We start from the raw sequence: 22,991 nt of genomic DNA, 5'->3' as shown, positions 1-22,991 counted from the left end.
TTAGATAGAGTCTTTAACCAGTTGGGAAACTAAACTTTGTGGGTCATTAGTGAGGGAGGTGAACTTCAGTCTCCTCCTATATCGCGCCTGGATTCTTGAAGGAAGGCAACTGATTCTAGATTTGTAAGTATCTTCCGATTCTTGGCAGGCTCAAGTAGAAATTCTCTGAAGAAAAGTCCCCCAGATTTAGCTTTTCAGGATTCCTCCAATCTAAGATCAATAAAATATGATCTATTAGCAGAAATTCACAAAAAAATATAATAAAAAACACATTTAGACACCCCCCCAGAGATTTCAGATACTAGAACTATTAGTTACAGAGTATAAAATATATGAAAAAGTAACAGCTAGGAGTTTTCCAAAACAGATGAAAGATAATAATCCATTTATACAGAAAACAGAGTATATTTCTAGCAGAATAAATAAAAAGAAATCCATACCTAGATCAACTGTCCAAACCATAAAACATCAGAAAAAAGAGATCTTAGAATCAGAGGAAAAAAGATAGCATCTGCAAAGAAAAAACAAATTAGCAATGGAAGCTCAAAGACAAAATAATATTTTTAAATTGGTGGGATAAATTAACACTTTACATAGAATCATGTATCTACTATATTTCAAGAATAAAGGTGAAATACCTTTTTCAGATTAACAAAACAGTTGACCACAAACAGACCTTCACTGAAGGAATTTCTATAGAAATAATTTAGCAGAAGATAAATACATAAAAACCAATCCTAAAGAGAGATTTAGAAGAATTGGTGAATCAAAAATTCCAAGTAAACATTTTGTGAATATAATAATGAGTCTGAAATTGGATGTTAACGAAAGTATCAACAAAGAAAAAACAGATTGAATGCATACTATCAGATAAGTGAGTGGTTGTCTGGGGGGAAAAAAAGGTAGAGTCCAACTTTATTCCTTTCGATTAAATGATTAATGCTTTAAATTAAAATGTGGAATTATAAAACCCTAGAAAAATAACATGGTAAGTTATTTTTAAATCTTGGAGGAGGGTAGAAGTTTATAAGTGCGACAGAGAGCCAGAAGCCATAAAAGAAATGATTGCTCTATGATTACTACATTAAAAAAAAGAATCTGCATAGATTTGCCAAAAATACCACTAAGTAAAAAGATAAAAGTCAAATTGGAAAATACTTTATCACCTGTCACAAATTATTAAATTCCTCAATAAATAAAGAAATCCTAGAATTATTAAGGAAACGTCAACAGCCCAATAAGAAACTGGGCACGGTACATGAAAAAACAGTGCATAAAAAAGAAAAACAAATGGTTCTGAAACATGTAAAAAGATGCAACATTATTCATAATAAGAGAAATGCAAATTAAAACTGCCATGCAAGCTTGTTCATCTGGTACATTGGCAGAAATTAAAATGTTTGATATGATACTGTGGTGGGGGATTGAGGACATGAACACTTTGGTACATACTATGAGAATGTAAATTGGTGTACTTAAGGAAGGCAATTTGGCAATAGTTTATAATTTTGTTTAACCCAACAATTCCATTCCTAGAAACTAATCTGGATTGGATGGAATTTATTGTTCTTATTTTTTGCCTTAAAACAATAAATATGTGTTGTTTATAATAGCAGAAGATTTTAAGAAACCCAGATACTCATCAGGGGACTGAATTTAATAATTACGGAATATCCATACAATGGAATACTGTGTAATCATTAAAAAGAATGATGAGGCAACTCTGTGTATACAAATGTAGAAGCACCTCCATGATATTATTATACTAAAAAACATGAAATTATGTAGTATGCTACCATTTGTGCAAAAAAAGAAAATGTACGTATATATGCATTCACTTGTGTATAGGTAGCATATCTCTGCAAGGATAATAAGAAACTAGTCATGTTTGTCCAAAGAAAAGGGACCTGGCTTTCTATGGGAAACTTAGTTTTCACTTGCATCCTTTAAATTTTTTAGTACTAATTCAATAAAAAAGTAAGAAACGGTCCCTTGTCTATCCAATACTGCCTCACCTAAAAAAAGGGTTCATATACTTTTCCCCTCGTACTTTATGTGTATTATTAAATTTGTTGGGGTGACCCCACACTTTTAACAGACATTCACAAAAACAAGGAGTTTAGTATACCTATTACCCTGTTTGTTTTATCTGTAGAATCTTACCTACTTCCCCCCCTCAATTATTTTGAAGTCAGTCCCAAGTACAATGTTAATTTAATCCACTTAGAGCCCATGTAATTTTAATAAAACTTCACTTTGTACATTCATTGTAAATGAGCAAGTAAAGTCTAATTCCCAGTGTATGTTTAAATATTTTGTACCAGTGGAAGGACATACTTTGATTTTTACTATTGTCTTATAAATTAGCCATTGTATAAGCAGGCTTTGTACCTACATGATATTTTCCATGTTTCAAGTTTCATTTGATTTATATTTGCTAAAAATATGTGTAAATGTAATGTATTAGCAATAGCATTATCTACTGTTTGCAAAGATAGAAGTTTGCATGGGAATTGGGCAGAGATACGCTGGAGGAAATGTTAAGAGAGAAGGCTGAAAAAGTAGTAGGGGCCAGATTCTGAAGGACTTGTAAGCCACACGTACAGTTTGAAGGTCATTGAGAAGCTGTTGAAGAATTTTAAGCAGCTGTGACATGGCCAAATTTGTGTCTTAGTAAAAATCACTTTAAATGTTATGTGGAGAATCGTTCAGAGCAGGGCAAGATAGGAGGTATAGAAACCAGCCAGAGGCTGGTGAGAACTGACAGAGATGGGATGGTGGCAGGGAAGAAGGAAGAAGTAGATAGATCGCGACAGAGGGTGTTTAGGAGATGGGATGGAATCCTAATTGACCAGTTGAGTGGAAAGGTTGGAAGAGGGAGAAAGGTCAGGGAATGACCCCATGTTTCTGGTCCCAGCCACCTTATTGGTACAAGGCCCTTCTGGTTGCTGTATTGAGAATCGGCTGAACGGAGAGACGAGGGCAAAAACCGAGACCGGTTTAGAGTATGTTGCAATAGCCAGGTGAGAGGTGACCCCTTGAACCAGGAGCCAGGGGTGGGTCCTGTGGTTACATTTTGGAGGTCACGCTATAGGATTTGTTAGATGATTGTATTTGAAGTGTGGGGAAAAAAAAGGAGGAATCAAGGATTACCCCAAGGTTTTGGGGACTGAGCAACTGGTAGGATGGAGTTTTTATCTACTGGGGAGACTGCAGGAAGAGCAGGTGTAGGTGAGGAGAGAGAATCAGTTCAGTTGTGCGTAATTCTATTCGAGATGTCCATTAAACAGTGAAGTGGAATTGAAGCAGTTGTTACATGTGTCTGAAGATCAAGGGGACAATTCGGGCCGGTAACACAAACTTACTGATATTTTCACAGCCAAGCCTACTGTGCCAGCAAAGTAGCTATGAGACCTAATACCATTTGCTTATTTGGAGATTAATAAATGTCGGTTGAAAAGGATAGAGTGTGATTAAAAATTAAGACATCAAGTTGCATCGTAAAGCTTAGAACTAGGTAGGCATCACATAATGTGTATTTCTTTTAAAGTTTCTCAATGACTGTATTTATAGACCTTAACACACAACATTCCTTTAAAAACAATTCAGGAAGACTACATAAAGCTCTATGAGTCAAGCTTTACACTTCAAAATTGAAATAAATATTAAGAATTGTAAGTTTTTAAAAATATTTCTATATCAGCATATTCAACAATGAATAAACTGTCTAGTTGTCTTGGTGCTATCATGTGACAATTAAACGATTTCATTCCCTTTTTTAGGAGGACGCCCAGGAAGAATTTGGCTGGAAATTAGTTCATGGTGATATATTCCGTCCTCCGCGAAAAGGGATGCTGCTATCTGTCTTTCTAGGATCGGGAGCACAGATTTTAATTATGACTTTTGTGACTCTGTGTAAGTGTCAAGTGAAAATTAAGTAGAAAATACTTTTTTCTAAATAATTATTTGAAAACCAGTTTTCCTAAGTGAAGGTAGCCAGGCTAGGTTGTCTCAAGCGTCCTTTTGGCGTTCGTATCTGCGTGCTCTGGCTGTGTGTGACTTGGGCGGAAGTAGCTGACTCTTCATATCTCTCTTCAGCTGTGTAGAGACCCAGCACTGGAGCTGGAGATGACTAGGTCCTGAAAGACCATCTGGGTCTGCATGGCCTGGAGCCAGGGTCACAGAGGGTGACCATCCCAGCCCGCCGGAAGCAGTATGATGGGATCCAAGACGTTGGCTTCCACTGAGAGGATGAAAAGGAAAAGAAGGGGCGGGGGAGGAAGCTTGTGGTACACCTTCCTCATCTTGGAAGGAGTTAGGAAGCCAGAGCTCTTTCTTTCCTAGCAGTGTTTGGGAAAGATCTTCTTATGCAAAAAAGATCTCCTTGTGCCTCCTGAAACCTTCAGGAGTTTCACCTAAAATTTTTCAATTGGGACAGTCTTTTCTTTTTTTTAGTGGTTCTGAGACTACTGCCTGGGATTACATTATTTCCATGGTCCTCCAGCCTTCCTAATTGTAAGAATTACAATTTAAAAAGTGTTTATGAATAGGATTTTCTAAATTTTGCATTTTTCTTATGTTTCCTTTACTGATGAACAGTAGCAAATGAATATTATTAGAAGAATTCAGAAACCACTGACCTTAAAACTTTTTAGTGAACATTTGTTCTTAATGTTCTATGCATGTTAAATATATAATACTAAAGTCATTTTCTGTTAGTAAAATTGTTCCAAATTTTTATGATGGAATTAACTACATAAATGCTTTACAAAGAGAGGATTATTATTTCCAAATGTCTGACACCTGAATAAGTTTAGGAAAGTTATTAAGATTTACTCCTCCAGGCTCAGTTTGAAGACTAACTTGAAGATTACTAGAATATATATCGTTATCTACTTAGCTAAGGAGATGCAGCTGTGATGGGTAGGGCTACAGTTTGTAAGTATATTATACTCGAGGGTAGGTTGGGAGAAGTCATCGTGAAAAAGATCTGGACACAAGGTAGATATTTTGAAGGCAATAGAGAGCCAGGGTGGAGTTAGAGCAGAATCGATGCTTGAAGATGAAATTCTGCTTTACAGTTTTAACCAGAGCTGCCTTCTGCCACCATCTGGCCTTTGTTGGGGTCAGCTAGGAAGTGAACTTAGGAGGAAGGAAAGTTTTGGAGAGCCTAGGTTAGGAAATGATAGGGGTCGTTTTCCTTAAACGCTTGAATATGAACTTTCTGCTTCAGAAAGTCCGTCTCTCAGTCCTGCAGGGGAATTGGAGAGGGTGTATCTTAGCTGAAATTCTGGTAGATCTTTTCAAGTTACCCTGATCATTTTCCTGCTTTCTCGCGAATCGTGAGTTTCTCTTCTTGCCCTTCAGCGGGTGCTGAAGGGAAGGGGTGCACGGACACGTGCTGGGTCGTGGACACCTCGGGAAACACCAGGAACTTTCTTATTCCCAGGATTAGAAAGCCACTTGAATTTCTTTCTGAGCAAATCATAATTTCTGAGTCCCAACTTAAAGCTACAAGTCTCTAGAAATATAAGGTAGCATTTTAATCCTTATTAATAGGAACAGTTGTATGGGGAAGAACAAATAAAATCAACTGAACAAGGGTAGGAGCCAGAATTTACCTGAGTCCTTGACCAAGTCTTTCAGTAACTTGTGTTCAAAAAGCTAATGGTACTAGGAAATCTTTTTCCCCCTCTTTTATTCTTTGATTAGATTGTCTTACCTCTTATGTTGAGTGTTTTAAGGTTGTTGTTTTTTTACCCCAGAGGACCCAGGATTGTTTTTAAAAGGAACAAAGAGAATATTTCAGTGGGCATATTTTTATTGATGTGAATTTTAAAAGCTATATTTCAATCTTAGAAGAGCTGAAAGCACTCATGAGCATCCAGTCAGCCTCTTCTGATAACAGGAAAGGTGGGGTATTGTGGACCCTGACAAGAAGCTTCCAAGGTGGAGCTTGCCTGTCTGTACAGTCCTGTTGATGCAGCACCTGAAATGTTAACTAAGATTCAGTGTGGCTGCATGGGAGGAGCGTCTTTTCATGAAGTTGTACATTTAGTTTAGTATTTTAAAAATGAGAGGGGTCTTGTATCACTTCACAACAAAGGAAACAGGAATGAAATTTGTAACCTTAAATTACTTATTTTCTAGTTTTTGCTTGCCTGGGATTTTTGTCACCTGCCAACCGAGGAGCGCTGATGACTTGCGCTGTGGTCCTGTGGGTGCTGTTGGGTACTCCTGCAGGCTATGTCGCTGCCAGGTTCTATAAGTGTAAGTAAAAGCCAGCCTGGCTGGTGTCAGATCAGGCATCTGATCTGCTACCTCTGCGTCTGAGACTTTGTGTCTGGTTGTTGGTGCTCCTGAAATAATACGTATTATAAGTGTATATCCTTAGATAAAGAAGCTTGTGAAGTGGATGACTGTCCCTAGATTTATTTGTTCAAAAATGCTCGTACAGTAAGATAAGCAAATTTAGGTGCTACGTATCCACCATCCCCTTTCTCCATTTATTTTTAATTTTGACTGAAGTTCGGCTGAACAGCTTAGATTTGCTCCATTCGTCGAACCATGTATAGACTCATAAAGGAAGAAAGTATACAAATGAGTATCACCAATTTATTCACTAAAATAATGCATAAAGGAATACCTTTCTTACATGAGAGGTAGTACTTAGAATTGTACCAATTTAATATATATTAAAGTGAACTGTGCTTAAAGTAAACTAAGATCTCACTATTTTATAGAGCCTGAAGTAAATTGCGTTTGTAATGTAATTAGTTTTCCAAAAATAAAGTTCAGTGAAAAAACGGTTTGGAGGCCAGAGTAAGGATGGGATATGACTAGAGGACTTACAGGGAAGCTTTGCTGGGGTCAGTAAATGCCAGGATTTACCTCCTTTAGGAGTCCTGAAATCCACTGAGATGGTCCCACAGGTAATCTGTGTGAAATAAAGTGCCAAACACGGGAAGAGCTAGGGTTAATATGAATAAGGCTTGAGCTAAAACGTGGTTGACTAGACAGCCCCAAGTAGAAAAAATAGTTAGACTTTCCAAGATACAGTTTTCTCCTGAATATGTGAAATCTTTTATGTCTGTGTGTATAATTTCTGTGAATTGCATTGAGTTCTTTTTTTTTTTTTTTTTTTCCAGGATTAGGGTGGTACTATGTATTTTAACATGTGTGAGTTATAGTTGCGCCCCTGTCTGCCACATAAGCTCCCCCAGTCTGACTGTTTCAGCTATGCCAGCGTTCTTTCAGTTCTTCAGTCAGGGTGTGGACCGTCACACCTGCCTCAGGACCTTTCCACATGCTGTTCCCTCTGCTTGAAATTCCATTCCCTACTCCCTCACCCCAGACAAATCCCCCTCTTTAACGCCTCTCCATTGTTCAGATCTCCCTTCTGTGAATTAAGTAGCATATTAATCAGGCAGAACATTCTGAGAGGTGCTGTTACATGGCCCCAGTCACAAAATATTTCATTATATAGAATCATTTCTAATGTTTCCAAAAAATATTATTTGAATTTTGATTGGAATTGCATAATTCCAATTTGTGAAATTTATAATTTCACAATAGTCTCTTTATCAATAATGCCATGACTTCATTTCATATATATAATTGTCATTTTCTTTTAGGGCAAGTGGTACTTAAACTTGCTTATAAACTGTGTTAAAACTTTTTTAAAACAAAGTTCTTCTCAGACCTCAGCCAGTTTCATCTTCAACTTTTAAACTGGGAGCAGAGGAGTACTTTGATTTTTCACTTTATGCATTTAAGTTTTTGACTTTTTTTTTAAAAGGGGAGAAAATTAGGGGAGGAGCAAAGGAGAAGAAAATGTTCATAAGCAAATTTGCTCTGTCAAATGACCACAACCCTTCTACGCTTCTGGGATACCTGATCTGACACGCTCATCTTCCCACCCCCACCCATACCCTACCAGAAACTGTAATGCTAGAGGAATCCTTAAGATTCAGACTTAATATGGAAATTTAAATGTGCTGCATGTCAGGCTTTAGGGTTCCTGGCTTTATAACAAATTCTGAGACCTCAAGATAAAGGAGAATCTCCAGTGCACCCTTCTCTATCCAGTCCAGCCCCATTGATTGTAACTGGCTTAGAATTTAAGGGTTTGTTTTGTTTTGAGGTAAAAAGGGACAAAAATTAATAGAAAAGAAAAACTGGTCTGGATGACTTTCCTTTGATGCTAGATTGATTTCATGCTGAAGCAAAAATCTTTAGAGTTGGACTTACCCACGGCAGTCCTGTGATGTGTATCTCTGATTTGTATCACTTGGTTAGGGAATATCAGATTATTTGCTGGTGTCATTTTCTATGAATAGGCACCCAGTGCTATCTGGCAGTTTCTCCAGTACCAGACTTGGAATATTGCTTTGAAGAAAAGTCTATGTTATAGCATTTCTGTTTTCTTCTACAGCTTTTGGAGGTGAGAAGTGGAAAACAAACGTTTTGTTGACATCATTTCTTTGTCCTGGGTAAGTGACTTTTTCAATAATAACTTTCTTAACATAGTCAGTTTTTAGTTCTCAAATTTTTAATCCCTTATGTCTTTAATCTTCTCTGTCTAAACCATGTACTCAAGAAAATGAACTGAATTTTTTAAAAGGGCTAAAATGAATATTTAATAAACATTTGTAGAATGACTACTACATGCCTTATCTGGAAAAAGAACCTCTAGATATGGTAAATTTTTATATTCTTTTTTTAAAAGTATAAATCTTAGTCTGTAGAAGTTAGTCTGGCATATTGTCATGTGTGGTGCGTTTTAAAGCTTTGGACATGATCATGGAAAGGAATCCTCCCCTGAGATAATTCAGGTGAGAATACATTTCAGATTTTTATCAAAAGCATTGCTACTTTTTAGAGTTTATTCCATTAAGTAGAGTAAAACATACTAAAAAAGTTTTAAGGCCCACCACATTAAAAAACAAAACATCTGTGCCCCTTTGGAGGATAGCTTCTGGTATCAAGTATCTGATGTACATCTAGGCCTAGAAGTAGAACCCACTTTCTCCCCAACTCCCCGACTCTCCACACATGATGGGCAAGAACTGGCCTCTGAACAGTCAGCAGCTATAAAGCAAGCCAAAGGTTAAATGTAGAAGCCAGGACTGTTCCATTTGCAGGCCAGAAATAAAAGCATTACAATAGCCAGAATTTTCATACACATTTGGGATAAATATTCTCAGATTTTCACCTCCATTGAAGAGTCACATGCTTCTCAACAATTTATGTTTTATTTAAATGTTTATGCTTTTAATTAAGCTGTGTCTTTTGTCCTCTTTCCTTCTGGTGTCAACTCAGGAAGTATCCCTCCTTACCAAGACTGTCAGCCACGATTTCCTTCAGAATCTTGCCTTTCAAACACTTCCCATATCTCTGACGTCGTCCATTTCTCCCTTTCTCTGTGTTCTGTTCATGTGTTTTATGTCTTATTCCTACAAATATGCTTAGGTCTCCCAAATCCTAAAAAGAGCTTCTCATAAGCATCTTCTGTCTACTATCATATTATTTCTTTTCCATTCCCAACAAAATACCTTGAAAAAGTAATCTATGCTCCCTTACTCTCATTTTCTCAATGTACATTTGCAGGGTAATCACACATCATCTGTCTTTTTTGTCCTGTCACTTTAGTGAACTCTCTAAGGTTACTAACGATGTTACCATTTTCAAATCTAGAAACCTTTTCTCTGTCTTTATTCTACCTCTCTACATCGTAACATTGGGATACTTTCCCCTTGAAACTCCTTCCCTTTTTGGCTTCATAGAAATTATCCTATGCCTGTTCTTTTATGTCTCTGAACAACCCTTCTCTGATTTGTCTGCATCTCCCCTTTAAAAGGTGTGTACCAGTAGATGTGTAGGTGTGTACTTCCTCCTCCCCCTGCTCCCCCTCCCATCCCCAACTCCGAGTCAAGCCGTTGTTCTCAGTCTAGTTGTGGAGGACGCAGCTCACTGGCCCATGTTGGTATTATGAGCCTTGCACTCTACCCAGCTGAGCCAGTCGGTTACCAGCCACCGGCCACTCACGGCAGCTCACGGCAATAGAGCTCCAGGTCGAGCCATTGTTCTCAATCTAGCTGTAAAGGACACATCTCACTGGCCCATGTGGGAATTGAATCCGCGAGCTCGGTGTTAGGAGCACAGCGCTCCAACCACCTGCGCCACCCGGCCGCCCCGAGAAATGCTTTCTGGGAGAACTGCATTTCTCTGGGAATAAACTGGGAGAACAAGATATATAACAAGTAGTTAGTTTCTGGAGTATATAATTAACTCACATCTGTGACTTTGCAAAAGCCATGCAACTCAAATGCAAAATGAACAGTGGTTATAACCAGCAAGTTACCAAAGGTAAAACCTAAAAAGCCACAAAACACAGGATGTTCAGCTGCAGTTGTCAGTAGGAAATGCAAATTAAAACAACAAATTTGACAATCCCAAGTGTGATTGGGAAAATATGTAAAGAGGTAACTCATAAGCTGCTGGTAGGAGTTTAAGTCAGATAAAACCAATCTGAAGAGCAATTTGGCAATTTTTACTAAAGTTTTAAATTCACACACTCCATGACTCAGTAATTCTACTTTCTTTGTATATAACACAGAAATTGTAATATTAATTACATATAGTTGCTACTATATCATTTTGCTTCTAACTCAAATTTTATCTAAAAGCCTATTGTGTCTTTCAGGATTGTATTTGCTGACTTCTTTATAATGAATCTGATTCTCTGGGGAGAAGGATCTTCAGCAGCTATTCCTTTTGGAACGCTGGTTGCCATATTGGCCCTTTGGTTCTGCATATCTGTGCCTCTGACATTTATTGGTGCATACTTTGGTTTTAAGAAGAATGTAAGTGTATAGGTGTTAACTTATTCAAGTGAATTTCAACTGTGGAAACTAGCATATGCCAACTTAAAAAAGATATGTGTCTAAAAGATACTAACTTGTCTTGTGGGATATGGATTTCATAGAAAATTGATGACTTCATAGTTTGATTGCAATCATTCTTAAAATAGAAGTACATACTTGGGAGTGTGGTAGAGATATTACAGATATAAACTTAGATTTCAAAGTTTTTAAGTAAGTGAAAACTAATATGGATTAAGACTAGTATTAATACTAGAAACTATTAATACAGACTAATAATAGATTAAATTAAAAGTTAATTTAAACTAATTAAAACTGAATTTTTGACATTAAAAATAAATTATTTTTATTATAATCCAAAAAGTATGTGCATTTTTTCCTTAGCAACAAGTGTTTCTAGTTTACATTACTTAACTAAGTAAACCAAGAGTATGGGTTAGGAAATGAAGTTGTGTAAAAACAGTGACTATAAAGTAAGAATAGCAATTTTTAAAATATGTAGCTTTGGAATAAATTTTATATGCTTACCTACTAATGTTTGATTTTAAGGAAGATTATAATCAGGGTTTAGTCCCTCCCTCCAGCCTGTTTTTCTCCACCTCTGCTGCCCCCTTCTACCATCAGGCTAAGAAAATGAGAATTTATTCTTCAGTGTCTTTTTCTAACTCCACTTCACTGTGCTTGCTTGTCTCTGAAAATACTCAGTCCACAAGGTTAAAAGAGTAACTATTATAGTATACTTTGTGAGGCCACCTGGAATGCCCTGGAAGAAACTATCATTGCTTCATAGTCTCTACTATACCTACCATGCCAGTCTACTAAAAGATTTTCCAATTCTTTGGCATTTTGTTTAATTTATTATTTAAAATCTATAGGGCATAAATAGTAAACTGACACAGTTTGAATTTTATTTAATTACATAGATTAAATAAGTACTTAAAATTCTGAAAGTATAAAAATTAAAGAAAGATATATAATGATTCCATGCATGTAAACACATGTATCTACATGTAAAACAATCCAGTCCATGGAGTTTAATCCCTGAGACATCCGAGTTTTAAATTTTGATGTATCATCATGAAAACTTGGATATATCATCACGAAGTATGTTTTGAACTTTTTTGCAAGAAAATGAATTTCTACATATATGCCCTTTTTTCCCGTCATGTAACTATGTTTAGGTACTTTAGATTCTAGTTGTTTTTATACTACCATATAGTGTATGAAAGGGAGAATAATAGAGAACATCACCAGTACCTTATGGTCATAAAGCTTCTTATAGCCATTCATTGTCTTCTTCATTTTCGTAAGACTTAGTAAAATTGAGCAATTTTAATGAAGATGACATTGCTCATCTCCAAATAAAAATACATTGACGGTAACCTCAGAACCAGCTGATTTCTTACAGTAAGTATATAATTAAAAGGGAAAACCTAACTACATTTTTGTGAACTATTATTTCCCAAGTACTGTGTAATCTCCTTTTGTGTGTTTCTTACTTGGCGTAAAGCGATTAGTTTGTGAATAACTGCTGGAAGCAGTGGTGGCTGGTTCCAGTAGACAGACTGAATATTGTACCTGAAGGTGTTTGGTTTATTGTTTCTAAATACAAATTCCTGTTTGATGACTTAAGTAGACTTGTATTGCCATTAGTGTCAGAATGGAAGCGGAGAGAAAACAGGCAAATAATCTAGTACAGAGAAGAATTTTAAAAATAGATATATATATAATCATGAATCCTTTCTTTCTTTACTGAAGGCCATTGAACACCCAGTTCGAACCAATCAGATTCCACGTCAGATTCCTGAACAGTCATTCTACACAAAGCCGTTGCCTGGTATTATCATGGGAGGGATTTTACCCTTTGGGTGCATCTTTATACAGCTTTTCTTCATTCTCAATAGTATTTGGTAAGCTAAGGACTAAGTCCTCTTATTCCCATCGCCATTATATGTAGAACTAGCTTTCTGTTTTTGTTTATGTGGATTACTTTCTATATCTTATAAATGTAAACCATTCTCCAGGAATAAGAAATTTTAAGAGCCAAAAGTTTATTTTATCTTTTTCATGTGGGAAAAATAATCGTGGTAACAGCTCTTCTTAATTGAGGGCTTATTAATTCTTACTCTTACTTAATTCTCAGTTGTCTATGAGGTGGGAATTGTCCCCATTTTACAGAGCTGAAAATGAGGCTTTAGAAGTTAAGTAATTTGTCTGTGTCACACAGCTATCATGTGACAGAAAATTAATCAAAATCTCTCGAAACCTATGTTCTTAAATAAATAATCTGTAGTGCTTCGGAGAAGATACTCTGGGCTCTTGATAGAGGGTTTTCGAGCAAGCATTGGAGGCAGGGTTGAACTAGATCAGCTTCAGAGTCCTTTCTAACCCCAAGATTCCTTCATTCTCTGATTTCTTATTTGCATGGACAAACTCAGTGGTCATTTGAGCCACTCTGTTAGGGTGTATACGTTATGTTATATTATGACCATTATTTGATCACATTGACATGTTACAGAAAGCGCCAAAGTTCAAGGTAGCATAAAGTCAGAACTAAATTTGAGCTTTTCAGTGATTAGAACCTCTCTCCTTCCCGATTGTTATAATGTTTTCCAAATTCAACTGATTTTATCATATATGATAAGAAACAGTATGTACTAATTGTAACCTTTTCTTAGTTTGGCTCTATCTTTCCGTTAATTTTTTATCAAATTTATCTGACTCACCAGTAGATAAGTAGACTAAGCATATTTGAATAAATAAGAGTTGCCGGTTGTACCTAAGCAAGAAGGCAAAGCCTGTGACATTGCCATATCCTTCCTCCCCTGCGTCTCTACTGTCTAAACCTATGGGAATTTGTTTTCTGTGATTAGTTGGGAGGAAAAGCAAGCATTTGCAATTCAAGAAAAATAAAAAGATTGTGTCATTTACTGTGTCAAAGAGCAAATATTCATAGTTTCATTTTGACATGTTTGATTATAGGTCACACCAGATGTATTACATGTTTGGCTTCCTATTTCTGGTGTTTATCATTTTGGTTATTACATGTTCTGAAGCAACTATACTTCTTTGCTATTTCCACCTATGTGCCGAGGTACGTATTAGCAATATTCACTTATGTTAATTTGTAGACAGTATTTATAATTTTGGCATAAGGCCACTTTGAATACTATTAATTGAAACAATTTTTGTAGCTATGTGTTGTTAAGCTAGAAATTGACCTGTATTCCTAAATCAAATGTAGCCTTTTTTAGGAATGACTTTAAGATAGTATCCCAGTTGAGTATAGTATTTACTTAGAGCTTAACTTTAAAATGTTAATTTCCTGAGAATAGCACATCATGCTAAATTTTCATTTTTTAGTTTTTAAGTGTCTGACTTAATATTCTTTTTGTAACACAGATATTTCTAAACTGAAATTTTAATAACAATAAACAGATTTTAAGTGGAAATTTTCATTAAAACATTACATTGTAATGAGATATTCATGGCACCATGGCAAAAGAATGGCATCCTTATGTAGTAGGTAGAGTTGATATTTAAAGATTTAAGTTGTGTTAGATCATTTTTTTATATTTATTTTCTATACAGAAAATAAAATCTGTATTCATTAAACTTGAGATCCTTTTTTTAAAAATTGAGTTTAAATTCACATAAGATCAGCCATTTTAAAGTGAACATTTTAGTGGCACATAGTATATTTGCAGTGTTTTGTAAACTCCTGTCTAGTTTCAAAAGATTTTCATTACCCCCCAAACAAAATCCCATATCCATTAAGCAGTTACTTCCCATTCCCCTTTCCTACCTGCAACCACCAATCTAAATTCTGTCTCTACAGATTGACCTATTCTAGACATTTCACATAAATGGAATCATACAATATGTGTAGCCTGTCGTGTTTGACTTCTTTTACTTAACAGAATAGGTTCAGCTCATTGTAACATGTATCGGTACTTCATTTCTTTTTATAGCTGAGTATTCCATTTTGTGTGTGTGTGTGTGTGTGTATCCATCCCAGTTTCCCAATTTGTTTATCCATTCATCCATTGATGGACATTAGGTTTGTTTCCACCTTTGGTTATTGTGAATAGTGCTGCTATGTACATTCATGTACAAATATTTATTTGAGTACCTGTTTTCAATTTTGGGGTTATATATGTAGAAGTGGAATTGCTGACTCATGTGGTAATTCTTCATTTAACCTCTGGAGGAACCACCAAACTGTTTCCACAGTGACTGCACCATCTTATATTCCTACCAGCAGTGCACAGCGTTCCAATTTCTCCACATTCTTGCCAACACTTATTTTTATTTTTATTTTGTTTAATTATAGCTATCTTAGTCTGTGTGAGGTAGTATTCATTGTGGTTTTGATTTTCATTTCTCCAGTGATTAATGTTGTTGAGCATCTTTTCTTGTGTTGACCATCTGTATATCTTGTTCGGAGAAATGTCTGTTCAATTCTTCTGCCCATTTATAAAGTGGGGTGGTGGTGGTGTTGAGTTGTGAGAAATCATTATGTATTCTGAATACTAGACCTTTATCAAATAATGATTTGCAAATATATTCTCCCATTTTCTAGATTGTCTTTTTACTTTCTTGGTAATGTCCTTTGCATGAAAGTTTTTCATGTTGATGAAGTCTGATTTATCTGTTTTCTTTTGTTGCTATATATCTAAGAATTCATTGCTAAATTTAGGGTTATGAAAATGTATCCTTATGTTTTCTTCTAAGTGTATAATTTTAGCTTATATATTTAGGTCATTGATCCATTTGGAGTTAATTTTTGTATATGGTGTTAGTTTGGAGTCCGACTTATTCTTTTGCATATGGATATCCGGTTTCCCCAGCACCATTTGTTGAAGAGACTATCCTTTCCTCATTGAATGCCTTAGCAACCTTATTTAAAATCCATTGGCCAGCGATGTATGGGTTTATTCCTGGATTCTCAGTTCTGTTCCGGTGGTGTATATGCTATTCTTACACCAGTACCACACTGTTTTGATTACTATAGCTGTGTAGTAAGTTTTGAATCAGAAAAGTGAAGTACTCCAACTTTGTTCTTTTTGAAGATTATTTTGGCTATTCGTGGCCCCTTGCAATTTCATATGAATTTGAGGATCAGCTTTTCCGTTCGTGCAAAATAAAAGGTCATTGGAATTATGATAGGGATTGCATTGAGTCTGTAGATCACTTGGAGAGTATTGTCATCTTAACAATATTAAGTTTTCTAATCTGTGAACATGGAATATCTTTCCATTTGTTTAAGTCCTCTCTAATTTCTTTTAGCAATGCTTTGTGTTTTCAGTGTACAAGTCTTTCACCTCCTTGGTTCGAGAGGACTTAAATAAATGGAAATATATTTTATTTCATTTTAGGTGTTTTATTCTTTTGGATGCTGTTATAAATGGAATTTTTTTTATTTCATTTTTTGGGTTGTTCATTGTTGGTGTATAAAGCTACAGCTTGATTTTCATGTTGATTTTGTACCCTGCAACATTGCTGAATTTGTTTATTAGCTATAGTAGTTTTTGTGTGTGGATTCTTTTGGATTTCCTAATCTTGGTATTCTTTTTGAATATATTTATTTTTCACGTATTCCAAATAATAGGAGAGATAGTGAAGTATTTATTTTACAAGATCTCCTGCTAAACTATAAGCCACTTTACATAAAAGTAAGAAGAGATGTTTTAAAAAATTACCTTGTCTAAATTATGTTAGTAATTACTGAAAATGGGTTTCAACCAGAGCTTATAACCTCCCTAATGTTAAGTTGACTAAGCTATAAGATAGGTAATACTAATTTTGAACTATGTAAGTAAGTTTTGTAAGTAAAAAGTATATTCCTTTTCTTTGGGAAACATACATTTAAAAACATAGTGCTTCATTATTCATAAACTGTTCCAGATTTTTCCACACATTTTTAGCTAATCTTTAAGTATCTCCATCAAAGATAAGGGGTGCTTCTTAACACCTTTAGTGAGGAGGGAAATAGACAAAGTTCAGTAGGAGAAAGAGACTGGAACTGATAGCAAAACTTAGGTTTTGGGGCCTATTTCACTTAGCTATGTTTGCTTTGTAACTTTATTCTGCTACATATTATATATTAATTGGAAAGTGATTTTTGTTCTTTCATTTTCTCTTTTCTGCCTAGGATTATCATTGGCAGTGGCGTTCATTCCTTACTAGTGGCTTTACTGCAGTTTATTTCTTAATATATGCAATACACTACTTCTTTTCAAAACTGCAAATCACAGGAACAGCAAGTACAATTCTGTACTTTGGTTATACAATGATAATGGTTTTGATCTTCTTTCTTTTTACAGGTAAGAATTAAAATGATTATTTTAATGAATAAATATTTAGTCAAATTATTTATAAATATTTTTCTTTTATAAAACCCGTGAAGGCTTCTACTACTCGACACACCTTTATTTAGTCTGCAGCACAATGGAGCATAGTTTGGTCTGCCCCCCTGTGAGGTGAATATCAGTAAATAAAGATGAGAAAGCAGAACCTAAGGGAAGAAGACTAAACAGGGTCCATTATTGTGCTAAAAGTACAGGGTCACCTGGACCAAGTAGTACATCTCAAGGTTTTCTTTTCTCTCGTATTAATCTCTTAATGGTAAAGTCTTTCCTTTGTCCATTTCAAAAATAGGATAAAAAAGCTCTAGCTACCTAAGTTTAGGAGTGAAGTAGAAATTGGGGAGGTGAAGTCAAGATGAGATTCAGAATTAATGATATCAAGAAAAGATAATCATAGGATATCCCTTATTTTAGCAGTTTTCTCCACTTTAAAATCCAAGTACCTAATGGGATATATAGTATTTTGTATTGCTCTTTATATGTGTGTATCTTTTCTGTCCATCTGGACAAAAGTTTTCTGTATCTTAGAGTCCTGTGGATGCTTGGTAAACATTTGTGGAATGACTGAACTGAAAAAAGAAAATTGTGGGACCTTTCTTTGTCACATAAAATGTACATCTAAAAAATGTTATCTAAGATTGTTTTGCATGCTATGTGAACAAATATAGGAGCCAAAAAGAAAAAAACTTTAAAAAAAAAAGGCAGTTTTGCCCAATGAAGAAGCAATATATCTTTAATTCAGGGCTCTGCCCAGTGCTATTTAACTCTAAACTGAGGGCAGTAACACTCATGTAACTCCTGGTCTGAATTCAGAACTTCCATTTACAAACACGCTGACCACTGATCACGTCAGTGCTGTGCGGAATCTACTGTCAAGGAAATCATTTGTTGAACTCCATATAGATACTGAATCTTCAGGTCCAGGGATGTTTACATTTCTGGATTAAAATCAGTGTACTTATGGAAAAGAAAGGCATGTTTGAAATTGTTTGGAGGTTAAAAAAAAACAAAACAGTTTCACACAGATTTAGTATGTATCCTTTTGTAAAACAGAGTCTCTGAATTTATATTTAGTAAATCTAAGCATGGTATAGTTTAAAAGAATACTACACTTGAACCCAGAAAAAGGGAATTTGAGTTCTGGCCCTACTTACCAGCCATGAGGTATTACATAGTTACTTAACCCCTTGGAGGCTCATTTTTGTCACCTGTATAGCATTCAGATTTCTTGGAATCTAGATAGATGAAGATACCTGAAAATCAAAGCATATATTTCATCACGAATCATCTCATTTACACTACATAACAGTCTGTGGAGGCAGCTAGGAGATATAAAATTATCTCTGTTTAGTATGATAAAGAAATGGGCTTGTAGATTTCAGTGCACTAGTCCAAAGATGATACACACAGCTCTTGACAGAGCTGCTCTGTCCTCTTGGTTACACGACACTTTTCATTTTCAGTGGGGGGGGGGGGTTCATTTTTGTTAATATCCTAATTATATTACTTTTAATTTAACACTTTGTAAAAACTTTGAGTTATTTTGTTATGATTCTTTGAAAACTGATAATTCCCAACAACTATACTTAGAAAATATCCCCATTTAATTATTCTGTGAATCTGATATTCTGTTTAAGCTATTCATATCATACCTTGAATTAACTTGAATAGCAGCTTTCCATTTTATGATAAAATATTCTTAAAAAGGAAAGGAAAATCGTCATCCTTCTCATCTTTTAATTTCAGTCTTTTGCATGTAACAAAAAGCTTAGGTATAGTATAAAAAGTTCTTTCTATCAATTTATGTAAGAAGTTTGATTTGAGGTGATTGCATATTTTTCGAAAAAGCTCATGGATCTATGGTTTATTCCTGGTAAGTAAGAGTTTATAGTTTTGTGGCTTTTTTTTTTAAGAATCAGTCATTTTAAATCTGTATTTATGTGTAAGTTATAAAGCTTCCTTTGAAAAAGGATTTTTGTTTTTTCTTTTATAGGAACAATTGGCTTCTTTGCATGCTTCTGGTTTGTTACCAAAATATACAGTGTGGTGAAGGTTGACTGAAGAAGCCCAGTGTATCCAGTTAAAACAGAAATAAATTAAATTCTTCATCAACAAAGACCTGTTTTTGTGACTACCTTGAGTTTTATTAGACTTATTGGCCTAGTAATCCTTCAAAAACAACATAATGCTAAATACACCTCTTCCCAAACACTTGTCCCCACAAAATGTGTTATCCAGACTAAACATTTGTATTGTGATTTGATTAAGTATATATTCAGTTGTTCTCAGTGAAGAGCAAATTTAAATATGTGCATTTGTAAATATGATAGCTATAAAATTTTCAATACTTCTAATGGCAGTAATAGAGGAGGCCATATTAAACAATACTGATGATATGCAGGACAGTTCATTGTAAATAGGATTTTCTAGGCTCGATAGGTGGAAAGAATTATTTTTCTTTGAAGGAAATAACTTTTTATCATGGTAATTTTGAAGGATGATTCGTATGATGTGTTTATTGGGGAGGGATGTGGCTTTTAAAAAAAAATCTTGTATTGGTTGTAATTGTTCATACCTTCTTTCCTATGTTGACTTCATTATTCCCATGGTATTGGCCTTTTAAATTATGTGCCTCTGAGTCTTTCAATTTATAAATTTGTTATCTTAATAAATATTGTAAAAACATCTTCATTGCATCATTACCTGTTGTATATTTAACGAGAATCTATAAATAATGGTGTTTTACAATTAATTACACTATTTTATCAGATTTTACTAACTTTTGTTAACGTAACACTTTCTGAGTTTCGATCTAAATGAAATTCCAGTACCCTGGGCTTTGTGACAGATCTAAAATTTTCACCATTAGGCAGTACTAGAAATTTTAGTTGTGCATATCTAGCCAGATGAATGATGTAAGTCTTGTTAATACAGGCCTTCCTGCATTATCATTAAGTATTTTACATTTTTGACCTATTTTTCAAAATACAACATTTTTTATTTTTTAAAAAGTCGGTTTTTGTGATTAGCAATGACTAGCAAGTCTTCCTCTTTATAATTACATTGTCTTAATTTGAATTTTATAAACAATTTTATTTCTTAAAGTTAAGAAATAACTTGCTCTTTCACACTCGTCTGACTAACTGCAATTCACTTATGTGAAATGTAGAAGTTTGAGATGATTTCAGAAACAGTCTGCTTACATCTCGGAGAATATTCATCTTGTATTTTAGGGGCTCAGTGCTTGCTGCTTACAAAAGCAAATCAGATACTGATACTGTCATTAAATTTAGAACTAAAATTACTAGCTGGTACTCATGATGTTGGTGAGTTCTTAACATTTTATGTTGATAAACTTTTTTTAAAAAGCAAAACTTGGTTTTAAAGAGAGACGGAACTCTGGTTATTTTTAATTTCTCACATAGAAGATTTAAGGTAGAAAAGTTTCTTGCAAATTTATTTTATATATCTTACAATATATTTAATTTTTTATATAGTATAATACTGGAAAGGTACCTTTGAGATAAGCTGGTTGACTACACAAAGAAAAAGTTTTATTAAAAAACTCCAGATTCAGACACTAAGCTAGTTTTGTTGGTCCAAATTAAGTTTCTTCAATTTTATTTTTCCTTCAGTGAACAGTTGGCTTAGTGATTAAAAGAGTCATAATATTGTTTTGATGTAAGTTTTCTTTACTCTTGGAAGTAACTATATTTCATACTTAAGCAATGAAGAGGCAATTTGAAAAATAAAATTATTAAGGGAAAAGACTTTAAGGGAGGAAAGATGGAGACTGAAAAGGAAGGCAAGACCAGTGGTGAGAAGGGTAGTGGAAGAAAAGGCCTTTTCTTTTTTTTCTTTTTTCTTTTTTTTTAAATTTTATTTTATTAAATTTATTGGGGTGACAATTGTTAGTAAAATTACACAGATTTCAGGTGTACAATTCTGTAATACATCATCTATAAATCCCATTGTGTGTTCATCACCCAGAGTCAGTTCTCCTTCCATCACCATATATTCGATCCCCCTTACCCTCATCTCCCACCCCCCACCCCCCACCCCCCTTACCCTCTGGCAACCACTAAACTATTGTCTGTGTCTATGAGTTTCTGTTTCTCATTTGTTTGTCTTGTTCTTTTGTTTTTGGTTTATATACCACATATCAGTGAAATCACATGGTTCTCTGCTTTTTCTGTCTGACTTGTTTCGCTCAGCATTACTCTCTCAAGATCCATCCATGTTGTCACAAATGTTCCTATATCATCTTGAAAAGGCCTTTTCTTCACGACTTTTATCGTGACTCCCTGACTCAGCTGCCATGATTTGTTTAGGAAGTTCTCCAGGGTAAAAGCACTGTGGTTAAATATGGCATGTGGAGGTGGTTGGTAGAATCTCAGGAGCCTTTTCCTTAGATTGAGTGTACCCCAGGAAAAGAACAGTTGGGTTACACTGTAATCTGAGCGCCATGACTGGGTTTCTCTGAGCCATTGTGGAAAATCACACCCCAGAGGATAAAGGGCTTCTGGGCTGGATGTGGAGAAGTTCTGCTTCTGATAAACCAGAATTGTTCAGAAAACCAATGAACCTCAGCTGTTTGGAAAGGGTTTTTAAAATCCTCATTAATAAAGATCTCTTCCTTCAGACTTTATAGCGCAGTTATTTACCAGGTGTCTGTCTGCCCTCTACTAAGATAACAGGTAAGCTCTTTGGGAATGGGTTCTATCTGACTTAACTTTGTTGCCATGATGCTGTGAACACAGAAGGCAACCCTGTGTTTTCTGAACTTTTTTTCTTGTCACTTCAGAATTTATCTAGTTATGACATTTTCCTCAGTGTCCCAACTCTTGGCTAATTTGTCAACATATAGTCTTAATGCTATTTAACACTCGAAATTTAAGTTTTTTATACAATCAGTGCTTTATAGGAAGGAGTGACTGGAAAGAGTGTCATTTAGGTAATCAGACATTTTGAGGAAGTAGTTGAATATAGACGTTTGTGTGTCTATCATAGCATATGAGGTACAAAGCTTGTACATACGAGTAGTCAGCCCAGAAGTTGCTATCGTCAGAAATGGGCATGTGATTCCTTTGTTCTATTTGCTATTTGACTTGAAAATTACCAATACCTTAAATCTGTGCTATCAATACCTCATACTTTTACATATACTGGCTGAAATAATGTGATACCATGATTCACACAGCAGTTTAAAAAGTATAAAGCATTACAGGTCGTAGTTAAAGATCTTTTTTAATCATTAACTTTAGAACTTTATAAAGGCCTGCTTTTGTTTTTTAATGAACAGAATAAATAAGCTGTTGACAGGATGAATTTCTCACCTTCTGCCTATGGATAGCAAGACATTCTGGTAGGTCATTAAAATGTAAATTTATGTCATTAAATATATTTCCATATTTGTATTTTTCTCCTACACCCAGAATAGATGTTGGCCAAAACATCATACCTACAATGAGATCTGTATGTTGAAAATAATGCTTTGCTTTCTCAGATATTTTTGCTTTCATAGAACCAAAGAACCTGTTTCCTTATACTGATTTGTTCTCTCCTTTAATGTGATTTGAAGTCTAAACACTAAAAGTCATTGTTCTGGCCATTTCCTCTGAAGCTTTTGAAATTCTATTGGACTTCTGCTCATTTGAACTTCATATTTTCATTTTCTCATTTAATTATCTTTTTTCCCTTTCATTCTTTGACCCACTGACATATTTGACATTCTCATTAA

General features: G+C 35.0%; 1 protein-coding gene across 1 annotated transcript in view; it reads left to right on the top strand.

The window, feature by feature from the left end:
- The window catches only part of TM9SF2 (transmembrane 9 superfamily member 2), a 51,997-nt gene extending 32,061 nt beyond the window's left edge, over positions 1-19,936 (top strand). Inside the window, exons 10-17 of the mRNA XM_019756917.3 lie at positions 3,783-3,915; positions 6,151-6,270; positions 8,435-8,492; positions 10,706-10,865; positions 12,642-12,793; positions 13,866-13,977; positions 17,038-17,209; positions 19,245-19,936. Of these exons, the coding sequence (XP_019612476.1) occupies positions 3,783-3,915; positions 6,151-6,270; positions 8,435-8,492; positions 10,706-10,865; positions 12,642-12,793; positions 13,866-13,977; positions 17,038-17,209; positions 19,245-19,312 (975 nt within the window). The 3' untranslated portion in view covers positions 19,313-19,936. The remainder of the gene's footprint in view (positions 1-3,782; positions 3,916-6,150; positions 6,271-8,434; positions 8,493-10,705; positions 10,866-12,641; positions 12,794-13,865; positions 13,978-17,037; positions 17,210-19,244) is intronic.
- The last annotated feature ends 3,055 nt before the right edge of the window (positions 19,937-22,991 follow it).

The sequence above is a fragment of the Rhinolophus sinicus genome, chromosome 16 (assembly GCF_057876585.1).
Source record: "Rhinolophus sinicus isolate RSI-liver-muscle chromosome 16, RSI-T2T, whole genome shotgun sequence".
Classification (NCBI taxonomy): Eukaryota; Metazoa; Chordata; class Mammalia; order Chiroptera; family Rhinolophidae; genus Rhinolophus; species Rhinolophus sinicus.
Note: the sequence above shows the minus strand (reverse complement) of the source record. Positions and strands in the feature narration are given on the sequence as shown.